The following is a 15,341-nucleotide window of genomic DNA, read 5'->3' as shown; positions in this document are numbered from 1 at the left end:
AAACTGAAGCTTCCAGAGGTACAGTGTTAGGTGAGTTTTACAAACATTATATCTCCCTCAATTCATTCCTGTTATAAGCTATGGTCACCAATTATCTATATTTTAATCTAAAGAACCTAAGATTTAGAGATGTGAAACAGCTTATGTTATTTAATGCAGGACACTAAGTGAAGTCATTAATTTCTATCACACCTGTCTGTCTCAATCATAGCCTCAATGAATAGACAAAAAAACCCAGCTACTTTTCACTAGAACTGGCGTATCTCAATTTGGCTTTGAGCACTGGCCTGTCAGAACCAAGTATCATAAATAGGAGGTTTGAATAGAAGGGCATATTTTTAGATGAGAAAACTGATCTCTGTCCATAGCCAGGAAAACAACTTTCAGGGTACCAAGGAGCCCTGTCAGATTATAGGACTCACAGGGAAGTGCATAAGAGCCTAGGGCTTTCGTTTTGATGAACCAACAACTTCCATAGCCCAGCAGGCACTCAAGCCAAGAAGGGATGCCAAGTGACAGGCAACCTGACCCGTAAAAGCCCTGTGCCCGGGAAGCTTCTGGTTCTACATGAGAGAGGGTGGGGATTTAGTGACATTTCCAACTACAGCAGGATTCCTGAGGTACAGTCCAGTGCTGACATAAATAGCCCTGGAGCCTAGGACTGTGTAAATTACAGAAGTCTTGACAGATAGATTCCTATCCTGCTTACTCTGAATATCCAGGGTCCTGGCATCTTCACCCAAAACTCTTGAAAGTCTGTGAGAATCCATCTATCTCAGGCACTGATATGGAAGTGCTGGAGTCTGAACTCATGCAGAGTTCTATGAGTTCCTGTCAGACCCTGGAGAGGTTGCAGTACCATAATAACTTTTCTCTGGCGCCATACTTTCTTGGTCATTTTAGAATTGCTCAATGGGAAGGGAAATGATTGTATTCTTCTATGTATTCCTTGTCAAGATCAAGAGAAAGTAGGAGATCAATTTTGCAATATAAGAGAGTAAAGAAACAGAAATGTGAGTTTAGGCCACAATAGTTTTTAAAACCCATATACCAAGAGGTATTCAAAATACTTATTCAAAAATAAGTGACCTCCTTAAATAGATCGTATTGCAATTAAAAATAAAAGTTTAGCTATTATCAAGAACTTTATTTAAAAACTATAAGCAATTCAAAATAGTAAACAAATTAATCATACACAAATTAATGTTTTTAGTCTTAGTATTTATGTCAAAGGAGCATGGGTTCTCAGCCTGCTTCTTACCTAGCACGTGGATTAAAATATGGTCATACCCGTCCCTTTCCTTTGACATCTACTTTGGGAGCAAACACACACACAAGTGCAAAGAGCTGCTGAGTTTTCATAACCTTCAAACATTACTGCCCCTGCTTTGTTGTTGTTAGTATGACACACTGTAGCTTTTTGTCAAACCGAGTCAGATAGATCTCCCTGAAGGAGGATAATAATGGTACTAAGGTTGCCTGGAACTAACTAGTCTTGTAGAGGAAGGGTGACCTGAGTGAAACCGCAGGATTTACAGGTTTGGTTCCTATCTGGAGTGACAGCTACCTAAAGGATTTTTCCAATGGTCTCACTTTGTTTAGTGCCCTGCTCTGAATGCTCCAACTCATCTGTATTACTTTTAATACCTTATAACTGAGATTTGGCCCTTGAAATAAGACCGGGAATATAATGGATACGCCAATAATTATGAGTTAATTTAAATGGTCAGTACTTAAAGCTAGGTATATATATTACACAGTCACCAACTTAAGATGTAAGATCTCATCAATGAAAAAGAATAGATCTGGGATACTAGGACTAAAGGGAAACAGCATAATTTGGGAAGATGGACCAACTGTGATTGTAATCCCAGATTTTATAAAAACCTAAGTAAAAGTTTCTGAAGCTTCTATTTCATACACTGGATAGGGAAATAAGTCTTTTTTACAGACTTATGGTGTGTGCTAATAAGATAAAGAGAATAAAGCTGTCATGGAGAATCCGGCATTTGATTTGTTGCTCTGGACACATCACACCATTCTCTCTTCTGCTGTTGTTCTATGGGCATGTTGTGCCTCTTGAGCCGCCAATGCCAGCTGGCAGCTAACACAATGGTTAACAGTTGGCTACTGTTAGCTGTGTGAGCACATTGGACTTGGTTTGGGCTGAATCTGTGACTTCTAGATTTTTCACCTACAATGTTGGTGTCAACTGTGTAGAGAGAGAGTCATGAGTGGCCTTACTGGGCTAAGCTATGAAGTATTCGATGGCACCGACAAACATGACCTTTATTCTACTTTGTTTATCTCTATTTACAAGGACTTTTTGAGCCTATAAATGTTCTTCTTCATTGCAATATTTTCTTTATCATAATATTTGAGATCTATTGAAGTCTGACGGGCGAAACAATCTCTTGTATGAAAGCAGAACATTAAATATAGTTAAAAGAGCATTGACCTCGTGGATCTAAGACTTGAAATTCGAAGTTATATAATCCTTAGGACAGAATTTTCACTAAATTTTTAAACTATACTATGGGCAGAAATAAAATCAATTATTTTATTCCTTTATGTAGAAATTTTTCACATCTATTATTGAACAGAATTATTTAATTTACCCATGTCCATTTTAGTTAGGCACTCAATAACCTTTAGATACAAGACAGTATAGTCCATGGGCAGTTAGTCAGACCCAACAGCAGCTAATTCTTCACTACCCAAGAATTGGGGCAGAAGTCCTTTCAGCTTCCAGTGAGAGCTGACTTGCAGACAGGGCTTGGTAGTTCCACCTCATTTCTGATCACTGTGATAAGAGCCTTGGTTGTACATGAGAAATAAGAACTGATTCTGGTTCATAGTACAGTGGTTGAAAACTAACTAAACATGAAAATGATTGAAATACAATGTTTTCCCCCACTAAATCCTTGATGGGGAGGCTTTTCAACAGTAAAGAGTTTCCCATCATAAAGAGCTTTTTCTTGCTTTTTGTTTTATTTTTTTTTAAGGTCAAAGGATATTTTTCTTCATAGCATTTCGTATTTTGCCCCTTTGCAGGTACAACAAGGACAATGAGCAGTAGTAAATACATCACCTCATACGAGTAGACTAGGGCAATGTCAGTATTCCTAACAGCTAGGTAATGGGGGAGGGGAGGTAGAATAATTATAGTAGAAGTCAATAAATCACAAAATGTTAAGGCTAGAGGAGGATGAGTCAATGGCTAAACAGAGTTAACATCTTTATAGGGCCATTGTTAATAATTAGAATTTCTTTTGCATTGCAAATAGGCTGTGTCCCCATTTTTAGCGTTTTTTTAGCACCATGGAAGTATAGATCATGCCATGATACTAATCTGTTTTATAACGTATTATCCAGTCATGGGAAAAGATCTAAATCTCCCTAAGTAAAACCATTGTTTACTAAATAGCAAGTATTTAATGAGGCATTTTCTCATCTTAAAAACTATCTGATAGCTTACAATTTTTTTCTAGGATTTTATACATTTCTAAGTTTTACTGCTTCGCTTGTAATTTAGACTACTGTGTAGTGATGTTCTTAAACAATCCAGCAGGGGGTGCTCACTAGGAAGACTAGCCCAAAGTGATGTGTTGAGCTGATACTGTGGGTTATGGACGTGATCAAATTACTTAAGTCACTTCTACATACCCATTCCAAATCTATGCAGTATCTAAAATGTATTTTAATGACTACGGAGAAACTTAAATGTCATCTGCAATTTCAGGGCTGTTAATGAGTTTGGCACAGTCAGCCCTGTCTCTAAATAATTTGTAAATGTTGAGTAGCTATTTTTAAAGCCTACCTTTGGGAACCTCTCTCTTTCTGTCTCACTCAGTGTCTCTCCCTCTCATACACACACTTCATGGCTAATTTGGGGATTATAATTATAAAAGAATGTTCTCATATTTCATTATGCTGAAGGGCACAGAATTCAGAATCCAACCAATTCTTTTGAACATCACTTTATTATGGGTTGGCTCTAAAATTGGTGGTCTTTCTGAATCTCAGAGTTTCCCATAATCATAATTGGTTTAGTAAAGTGCCTGCATTGATAATCTCTCTCATTTCGATGTTGATTAAGCCTCTCCTAATGGATTCATTGCATACAGAGAAAAGCAAAAGAAATCACACTGCAAGAGAATTTAAATGAATGATACACAAGACGGAGGAGGGCAGCATATAAGCCCACATTATTAAAATCTGAAATTAATTCTCAACCTTCCTGAGGAGAATAGCTGTAGGTTAAGTGGTAATGATGACAATAATAACACATTTATGCAGTGACTCTTGGCTTCCACATAAATCATCTCCCCGGTTCTTCCCCAACACTCTGTGTAGTAGACGGCCATTCCCGTTCCTCACTGCAGGAAACTGGAGCTCAGGGAGGGGTCAAGAGAGTAGTTCAGGTTCATTCAACCATCAAACGGTGCACCTGCACTTCATCAGGCCAGAGTTCGGTTCACGCTATTTATTTATTTTTTATTTGTCTCTTCTGTAAGAAATACCTTAATAAGTAGTACTATTATTGTTTTTCAAAAGTAAAGGAGAAGTATGTACAGACAACATGCCTATCACCTCATGCAAAGTTCTGCAGAGTTGCTTACGTTAGCAGAGAAGCTGCGGGCGTCACCCCTGGAGACAGCTGCCTGGTACCTTGCCATCCGCTCCTTCAGGGAGAGCGCCTCGAGGAGCTCCGACTCGCCCTCACTTCCAGCAGTACTGACTTCTCCGGGCTTTGTAAGGTTGAAGGTCACTGAAAACAAATGTAGCATTTTCAGACAGGGGTCAACTTGAGAAGAAAACAGCACCAAGTTATGACCAGTGAGGGCTTCTAAAGTACTTGGTCTGCAAAGCAACACAACATTTTCAAGGTTTCTCAAATGCACATACAGGAGAATATCTCAAAGAACTATTATTGCCCATCCCTCCTTTTTGCAGTTAGTATGATGAGAAATGATGATTTATTAATAGAGACATATTCTAAATAATTAACATTCTCCAAGCATTATGTGCTGAATTTGTGCTAAATATTGTATAAACATCTCATTGTCTTCTCTAACAACATTGTTGGTAGATGCTATTTCCTAACGTTTACATGGGTGGAAAAAGAAGTACACAGTAGTTAAAACAAGAACAACACAAAACTTACCCAGACTCACATAATTCCTAAGGTGCAGGTTTGAGTACAGTGGGAATAAATACTGAGCAAGTGAAATATTGTTCTTTGTGTCATTTCTTATGCCTCAACACTGAAGAAGGTATATGTAGCTAAAACAAGATTACAGACTGTAGATGCTTTCCTTTTATTTGCAAAGGCAGATGCCACAGAAGAAAGAGCAATAACATCATTAGAAGCAGCCCTGTCTGTCACCCGTGTCAGAAAGTTTGGTATTTTTCCTACTAAGTCATCTACCAGTCACAGAAGAGTTCAGCTGCACACCTGATACCAGACCAGAAGCCTGATTGCAGATTTACAAATGATGGTATCTAGAAGCAGGAGAATCTGAGGGACTCTAAGCAATGTAAGCACATCCTTAGGCATAAGACAGCATGCACTACAGTACTGCCTTTCAGTGCAAGGAGCATGAGGACTCTTGTGGTTTACTAGTCACTCTAAGATGAGTGTGTGTATGTATGTGTGTACATGTGTGCATATGAGTGTGCATGTGTGTGTGTGTGTTTGTGTCTGAATGCAAGGGTGCGTTTCACGCCTTAAGCTTGTACCCCTATACTTCTTACTCTAAGGACTTATAGCTTCTGGAGCAAAGAAAGTACAACTCTTTGATGTATTTTGTCATGTAGGTGGTTTGATATAACCACTCTGGACCAAGGCCTAGATCACTACAGGCAATAGTATGCCAACCCAGTTCCTTCTTTCCCTCATTCTCCTTGTCTATTAGCCTCCACATTAAAACATCGTATTGTGTGCTTCGCTTTTAACTTCTTGGCGTCTTCCAGATTTGTACACAAGAGCTGACAAGCACAGTTTCTGTGGCTCAACAATACTTAAGACATCTTGCACCTTAACTCCCTTTCTAGGTATTTGTGACTCCTTGTTCAAGTATATATTTTTGTATGTTTTAATGAAAGTATTTTACTCAGCATGTTTTTAAAGTACAAACTATAGGGTATCAAGAAGCTGGATCCTATAAGCATGGTGACTGATTCAACCACACTGATACATGCACTAAGATCAGTTATCTTGAAATTCAACTGCCATCCAAGATCTTATATTATATAAAACTGCAATATTTCTGACAAAAGATTGCCGCAATCACCATTAAGTCTTTCACATGCTAAAGAAGAGATACCCTAAGTTTTTCATGTGTATAAATCATCTTCACAGAAATATTCTGTTGTGTTCAGTTACACTGCTCTCACTTAGCTGTGAATAAGAACCGTCTAGACTTTTATGGAATATGAATCATTAATTATTTCTCATAATACAAGTATTATTTTATATACTACTTACAATTATCACCCCTTTGGGATTAATCTTAGCCTAACCTGACCTAGCCTGTTTTGCTTTGCTAAAATTTAGAAATAGTGTTTATGTAGGAAGTATTCAATTCTTATTATATTTCACCTTCTGGGAAAATGTTCAAGGTTATTATTTTAAAAATATTAATCAGTGGCCTAAGTGTTCAGAGCTTTGGATTTTATTGCCTCACAGACTTTTGGTCTGTGAAGAAATCACTGCTTTTTTGATGTGTTCTTTAACCTTTGTTTCCATCATTCATAAGTAACTGCAACTGCATCTTCTCTTAAGGACATGAAGTAGAAAAATCATTGTGAACCAACAGGAAACCATGATTCTTTCAAATCTCCTTATTCAACACCTGCTAGTTTCTTTAGGGGGAAACAAAATGATACTCGTTCCCTTAGTTTCTAAGCCAGGCACCAGTTACTCTTAATGTGGCGATTCTACTGACTTCTGACATAGTACTTCAGGCTTGATCAGACAACTCTTTCCTTAGGGATGTGTGGTGAAGAGGATGTGTGGGTGAGCCACTGGATCTCACCCTTACCTGCTCTAAAACACATGGGCATAGATGAGTTTAGAGAACAGCACCAATGAGTTTAGATTATTTTTCAAAGTAGAAAGTAATAAAAAAAACAAATAAATATGTTTGCTGTCCAATAGTACCCATGGAAAAGCAGAAAACGATGAAAATGGTTACTGTATATAGGACAAGAGAATAAGCTAGAAGTGTCCCATGAAGACGTGAAAATTCCAAACATTTAGACATGCCCTCTTTGGAAGCCTCATAAGTATTAACATCACAAATGACTGTCTTAGAAGTTTTCTATATGTGCCTTAGAGGTAATTCATTGTGCAGATAAGTTAAGTTATATCCACAGAAGGAGGTTGGGTCCCTTGTTGTTTTCTATGCTAAGGGCATTACTATGCTTAGAATCCATCACACTTTAAGTACGCAGTTTCTTTTATTGTTTATACGAATGCAATTGCCAATTCATTAAAACATTAATTCTTTATGTAGTATGATAAACCACGTAAGAAGAAATAACATACAGAGAAATACTTTGAAAGAAAATTAAATATTAAAAAATACAATCTGTCATAAAGACAAGTTTCAGATACCAAATGCAAGAATGCCTTTCTTTAAGTGCTCAATGTATCTTAGGAAAAAGATGTGCATGATCATTTTTGTAATATAACTCGTTCTATGATACATAAAACTCAAGTTATGTCTATTCTTGTTTTATTACCTCCCCAAGCATCATGCAACTAGAGGTTACATACATGTTTTTCTTCTACAACTTTTAGAAAAAAATCAATCAATTGGCAATTTTTTCCCACACGACAGAAATTAATGATACTTTTCTGAGTTTCTCTTTTTACAGAGAGTTAATGTTTGAGGCAGTTTTCAAAGTACACTGGTGCTATATGTATGTTCGGAGAATTCTTGACCAACTATTCATGACTACACAATCAATCAAAGAAGATTGTGGATTTACCAATCTGTGTTTCTCGGAGGATATACAATAATGAATCTCAGACACTAACTATAACAAGAGGCAAGCAATGAGATTTTTATAACCTGCATTCTCCTTCTTTCACAAGTTTGTTGTCAAAGAAAGAGTACTTAACATTATTCACCGATTTCCATCCATAAGCATAAGAAAAGGTCTTCGCACATTTAGTATGAACTATCTTAGTATGAACTACCCATTTAGAAAGTTTCCACTTTAGAAACGGTTTATATAAGTTATATATTAACATAAAAAATGAAAAGTGATGGGCACGCCTCCTCAATTATCTTAAAATATTAAATGTTGTAAATTCAGTCCGAATATCTTTATTCAGTAGCAATGTGAAACAAAGGCCAGCATCCTGATTCATAAATCTAGAGTCAGTATGCTACTACTCAATGCTGCCAGAATCATAAAAATGTCTGCACATAAAATGCCCAGGGTGGCTGGGTTCATAGGGACAAGTGCTTTGTCACTATCTCATTTATTAAGCCAGACCTTCTGTCAGCGTGTTTTCTAAATGTAAATATTTCTCATTGCTTTTGAAATATTGAAGGCACATTTCCAGACTGTAACTCTGGAAAAAAGTCTTATTAAAAAGATGACTAGATAATAAAAAATAGATTCTATGGACTGAAATACCAGCGTTAGTCATTAGACACTTCAAAACTTACTTATTTACATATAACTTAAATGTAGGTGAATCACACTTTTTTTCCTTTTACCTACTAAACATGGACTATGTGAGACTTTACAATATATTGAAATGTCACAGTGACACCCATTATTGCATATAATCAATATCAGCCAAGCCAAATTCTCAGCAAAGATCAAGGTGAAATCAAAAGAAATGAGAGCTTCAAGGTTAGAGAAAAACACCAGAAACATTAAGTTACTACAGGAGGCCATAGACATAAAGCAAGTGACATGTAAGCAACAGCATGAAAGCAGACGGCAGACACAGAGAACAGAAAATCGAAGTCGTACACATCACATTGTAAGATACAATAGAAAAATATATTATTGAAAATGAAATTTTAATGTAAATGAAAATCGTTACCATAACTCAGATGTTACCTCAAATACCGTACCATACCGATTCATTGGTAAAAATTTATGAACATTTCAAGTTTAAGATACAATCAGAAATTATCCAGACATATGAAGCGGTTCTATGATGAAAGAACAATATTCAGATACTATTTGATATTTCTTTTATACACTGAACATTGTGAGGAAGTATATAACCAGATACTGGTTAATCAAAATGCAGTTATGTGACCCAGAGTCTATGTGAGTCTAAAGTGATAATCATGAGGAAAAGAGTAAGAGCATCCATATTAACCATAAAACAATAGCAACCAGTCAAAAACAAGGAAAGGCTCTTAGGTAGTTCTTCCATTTGAAGATAGATATAAAACCAAGCGTATTAGTCATTGAATTGATAACAGATTAAACTTTATATTGAAAGACAGGGATTAATAACAGACTCAGAAGAAATGGGCAATAAATCTAGTCATTTAGAGAGAAAATGTTGAACAAAATATATTAAATGTTAATAAAGAAAAGCTTTCTAAGCTATATTCTTGACAGGCAAACAAATTATACTGAATAAGATAGAGGGCCATTCTATGTGGATCTCCATGTGCTGAATATCACTGTACAGAAGCACAAGATAACATCAGCAATAAGAAAATAAAAGAGACATTTTAGGAATGGGTTCCTATAATTATCCCTTTTCATTTTGTCAGAATAACTTACAAGTCAATGTTTTTAACAATGCAATTAATAAGGCTTACTTTAGTATATCTACAATGAACGTAGGGTGTCTCATTATCCTCCAGAGTGCTTGCTCACCTTCTTAGATAAAAATAAACAATTTTAGTGCCAAGTGGTAATGTGCTAATTTAAGCTGAGTTGGGAGCTTGCAAGAAGTATATATGTGATGTGGTAGGGGGCTTGTTGGGGAGAACATCTGAAGCACCTGCTATGCTATGTATATGTGTGTGTGTGTGTATGTTTGTGTGTGTGTGTGTGTGTGTGTGTGTGTGTGAGAGAGAGAGAGAGAGAGAGAGAGAGAGAGAGAGAGAGAGAGAGAGAAAGAGAGAGAGAGAGGCAGAAAGGATGAAACAGCAGCAATGCCAAAAAAATGTGTGGGAAAAATTGGATGGTGACATTGCAAACATTACATGTGGTAAATGAAGGACAGGCTGGGATGAAGTCTTAAATACTTTTTAAAGTGATAAAAGTCTTTAGAAGACCATGGGTAGTGTCTAAAATGATTTCTGTAGAATGATCTGGTATATAAATTATCTCAAAAAACATGTATACAAAGTGTACAGCAGGAAGAAAACTGGAAATGGATGTGAGAAGCACAAAAGTTCAAGGTCAAATATATTAGGCTAAGTTTGTAGGAGAAAAGAAAACTAGAGATGGAGAATAAGCAATGGGTTTAAGCATTAAACTTCAATACAGAGCACCGACAAGTCAACCAAATGCTGACATCATTGAGCTATGAAGAAAGAATTAGGGATGATTTGCCAGTGAAAAACAAGAGTGGAACTGTGTGAAGTCAGACAATCTTATGTAATACTCTTGGTCATTCCATGATGGAAGAATTGTTTCACTTATTTTTTTTTTCTGGCAAGAAAGCAGAGATACAGAGACTTATAAAACTTACTCCTTGACACATGACTGGTGGACTGCAGAGGGGGAGGAGCAGCTGGGCCCTCTGTGTCTAGTTCCCTGGCTTCATCACAATTCTCAGTCATCTATAAGGAAGGGCATGTGTCCAGAAACCAGCCAACTATGACATTCCTCATTAGTACTTGAAGGAAATTTAAAAAAAGATTTCTTTATGGCTAATCATCATTGTGAATTTGACCTCACCTGGAATCAACTAAAACCCAATTAGTTGGACACATGTAGAAGGATTTTTCTTGGTTGGATCATGTAAGGTAGGATGACCCACCTTAACACTGTGTTGCTCCCTTGGTGGCAGTTCAAATTAAAAGACACAAAGGAAGAATTTGCTCATTTGCCTACTTGCCTTCAGTCTTGCTGCCTTGTTCATTTTTGCTGTTGCTGAGGCATTCCTTCTCTGCTATTAGACCCTGCCTCTTTGGGATGATGACATAAACTGAAGACCAAGCGAGACATCCAGACAGGAAAATTTTCCGATTGCTGGTCTTTAATCCAGGAGACAGCCATTAATGGACTATCCTATAATTTAAGTCATTCCACTTTGAACACATAAAAATTTATTCTATCGGTTCCGCTCCTCTAGAGAGCAGTGACTGATACAAAGCCCTTCTGTTGTGGACTGATTCACATCACAGACACAATAAAACATTGAACAGACTCCCAGATGGCTACCACAGTCATAATTATGACTCAAAAGAGGCTCCAAGGTTCAAAAACAAGTTAAACTGTTTAAAAGGAAAGTGATTTGAACTATTTTTCTATGAATTTTCACTGGTGTCAACACTGAAAGTTCCAAGAAACAAACAATAATGTGATGATGGGTCCCATGGATGTCTGTGAGGCCAAGAGAGTCTTAGTACCACAATCAGGAAAACAACTCCTGCCCGGTGCTGGTGGCACACGCCTTTAATCCTGGCACTCAAGGAGGCAGAAGCAGGTGGATCTCTGTGAGTTTGAGGCCAGGCTGGTCTACGGAGGGAATTCCAGGACAGCCCGACATACAGAGAGACACCCATCTCGAAATACCAACTAATCAAACAACAACAACAACAAAAAAAAAAATAAGTCAACTCCCATTTCAGTGACACAGCAGTTTCTTGCTATTTTATTCTGGATGTATTATAAAGAAGTCAACTGTTTAGTACTTGGAAAATTGATTTAGAATTGAGTGGAGAAAGTGCTGAGCTAAATTCTATCAAATCTAAATAGATGACCTATAACTAAGTCTGGATTTGTGTGCAGAATATGATACCATTAGACACAACATAACATTCCATTAGCAGGAATACATTTTTCTATAATTTTAATATTTGCATATCTCTCAGCTAATAAGAAAATTCATCTCTGTAAGCATTCAATGTACTCCTGTCATGTCAAATTCGTAATCAGTGTAAAATGTCATATTCTTTCCCTTATTTGAATATTATAAAACCAGGAAATAGATAATGAAATGTAAAAGCAAGTATCCAGCCCAGGCTTGCATTAATCCCAGTTCTTAACCACAATGAGGGAAAGCAGAGGAGTAAAATGAGCCCCAGTGGATGCGACAGCGGCACAAAAACTGTCTTGTAGCATCATTCTAGCATGGGGACAGGCAGTTTCTTCAGCTCAGCATCCTGTTACCTTACTTCTCCCAATACATCATGCTGTTGCATGGATGCTTGTTACTTTCCCTAATTCCACCCCTCCATCCAATTGTACTGAACTTTACTCATTCAATGTAAAGCAGAAAATTGTTCTTGCCTCCTTATCAGGTCTTCTTCAACTAGCCTTGTTTAGATACCATAAGACAGCCTGAAAATGAAGTTACCCAGGAGAGGAAGAAGAGAAGACTCAGCCTAAGTTAGACAAAATATGAGTTGTCCTAAAGATGTACCAGACCCTGGAACTTATGATACATTAACTTACATGAAAACATGGGGTAGGGGGTCCTTTGGTCTATGTATTAATTTTATTGGTTACTGAATAAAGAAAATTGGCTTGGCCTATAGCACGGGAGGAGGAAGGCAGAGTCAGGGAGCAGCCATTGAGCCGCCATGGAGCCACCTGAGATAGACATGCTAAAACTTTGCTGGTAGGCCATGACTTCGTGATGATATACAGATTAATAGAAATTAGTTAAATTAAGATGTAAGAGTTAGCTAATAAGAAGCTAGAGCTAATGGGCCAAGCAGTGATTTAATTAATACAGTTTCTCTGTGATTATTTCAGGTCTAAGCTAGCCGGGTAGCCAGGACAAACAAGCAGCCACCCCCTGCAACAAACGGAGTAATTTTTGCAGATACTGTGGATCTTGATATGGGAGAATTTCCCTGGATTCTCCATATGGGTGAATTATGATACCAATAAACTTCATATGTGAAAGAGAGTTACAGGAGAGTAGCAGAGTAAATATAGAAGGGAGTAGAGAGAGAAAGGAGGAAGGAATGGAGGAAGGGAAGTAGGGAGGGAGGGAGGGAAGGAAAGAGAGAGATTCTCTGTACTGCTGGCTTTGAGGTAAAAGTAATGCAGGAAGGATCTGGCTTCTGAAAACTAGAAAAAACAGGAGACAGATGGATCATGGAGCTCCTTGGAGGAGCTTGGCCTAGAGAGCATCTTGATTTCTACATCGTAAATCTCCTTTGGGACACTGGATTCCTACAAATGTGGCATAGCAACTTTTTTTGATGTGTGTGGTCATTTGTGACTAAAGCAACAGGAAATTTCTCTGACTTGTTTTATGTCACCTTTACAGATCCTAGATTTATTTAGGAAGAGAGAACCTCTATTAAGAAAACACCCCCATGATATTGGCCTGTGGGAAATCCTATGGTATTTTCTTAATTAGTAAATGATATGGGAGGCCCCAGTCTACTACAGGTGACCTCACCCTTGGATATGTGGTTCTGGGGTTATAAGAAAGCAGAATGAGAAAGCCTTGGGACGCAACCTAAAAAGTAGTGTTCCTCCATGGCCCCTGCATCAGCTCCTGCCTCCAGATTAATGCCCTGATTTCCCTTGATGGTGGACTATAAACTGTGAAATGAAACCATGTCTTTTCTCCACAAGTTGCTTTTGGTCAAGGTGATTACCACAGCAATATAAACCTTAACTATAACAGAAACTAACCCACATAATCATTATACACATACATATTTCTGTCCAAGTAAGAGCATACATACACACACACACACACACACACACACACACACACACACACACTAGACAGAGAGAGGGGATGGAGCGGGAGAAAGCAAGCACACTTGGGTCAAATGTCCATTTAATTTGTATTCTAATGGTAACTTGCTTTATAGATTTTCCATATGCTCTTTCAAGATCCTATCACACTGTAGGAATGACTTCTGGTAGTCTGGTAGAAGAGCAAATATGAATGTACAGAATGTAAGAGGAAATTTGATAATCATTAGAAAGGAAATATTACCAGCTTGGGTATATTTGAGAATTTAATCACACTGCTATTAAACGTTTTTAATTAATTGCTTAACTTAGAGAATTGGCTTGCTTAAGAAAATCGATAATTGAACAAAATGATTTAAGTTTCAATGAAACGGTCAAGTAAGTCGAACCAATAAATGCCTGTAGATGGTTTCTATTTCTCAGCATAAGCTTCCTGTTGGCCATTTTTCTTCTCTAGAGCTATCAGACCTCTCACACCATAATAAGCTGTCAGTCAATGAGTGCCTATTATGTGCTCATCACTTTCCTTGCATTGTACATTGATTCTCGTACTCAGTACGGATTTTATTCCTGTTTTACTGATAAAGTAATGAACAAAAGATAAAATCGAGGTCTGGGGAATCATAGCAGCGGTAAAGTGACTGCCGTGCAAACACAAGTGCCCAAGTTTAAATCACTCAAACACGCATAAAATACTGTAAGAGCCAAAGGTTTTGGAGGACCTTGAACCGGCGATTTCCAGGATTGACAAGGCCATTGCACACACGAACTGAGAGTGAGCGTGGTTGAATGCATAAGACCTGTACAAGACCCGAGCAGTCAAAATTCTAGCAAGAATGAAGGAGGGCCTCATGAAGCTCCACCCACAGCCTAGGAGGTATAAGTAGTTAATGGCTACTGAAGGGAGAGATGGGATGTGGGCCTTTTATGTTGTTGCTCATATTCTAGTGGATGGTGCTACACCTACCCATGCATATACTGGCAGTGCTAATGGACTCAGCCGATTTACTAACTGGAAGACACAGTTGAGCAGAAGAAACGGCAGGAATGTTATAATATGAGGTTGAGGGAAGGGAGTAGAGGGTGAATTTGACCACAGCTGTACATGTGTAAGATTCTCAAGAATAAGTCAAAATAATTTTGAAAACCTGGGTCTATGCATCTGTAATCCTAACGTTGAAAGAGCAGACAGGTGGATCCCTACAGTTGGCCAGCCAATGGGCTAAGCAAATTAGTGAACTCTGGGTTCCTTGAAATATAATTCCCAAAGTAAAACAAACAACCTGATGTTGACCTCTGGGGCTCACATGCTTGTAGACCAGCATACATATATGCACACACATGAACATGCACTCATACACATCACTGTACATACACATACACATGTGCATACAAGAATAGAATCACATGCACAGTGCCTGCTGAACTTGAGTTTCTGCATATATACT

The 15,341-nt window shown here is 37.8% G+C and overlaps 1 protein-coding gene across 3 annotated transcripts in view; it reads right to left on the bottom strand.

Moving 5' to 3' along the window:
• The window catches only part of Xirp2 (xin actin binding repeat containing 2), a 71,557-nt gene that overhangs the window by 41,667 nt on the left and 14,549 nt on the right, over positions 1-15,341 (bottom strand). For all 3 annotated transcript variants that reach the window (XM_048426179.3, XM_085681012.2, XM_048426180.3), the window contains exon 2: positions 4,623-4,771. In XM_048426179.3, the coding sequence (XP_048282136.3) occupies positions 4,623-4,679 (57 nt within the window). In that variant the 5' untranslated portion in view covers positions 4,680-4,771. The remainder of the gene's footprint in view (positions 1-4,622; positions 4,772-15,341) is intronic.

Source organism: Myodes glareolus, chromosome 21, assembly GCF_982192425.1.
Source record: "Myodes glareolus chromosome 21, mMyoGla1.1, whole genome shotgun sequence".
In the NCBI taxonomy this organism is placed as follows: domain Eukaryota; kingdom Metazoa; phylum Chordata; class Mammalia; order Rodentia; family Cricetidae; genus Myodes; species Myodes glareolus.
This window is presented reverse-complemented; position numbering and strand designations above follow the sequence as displayed.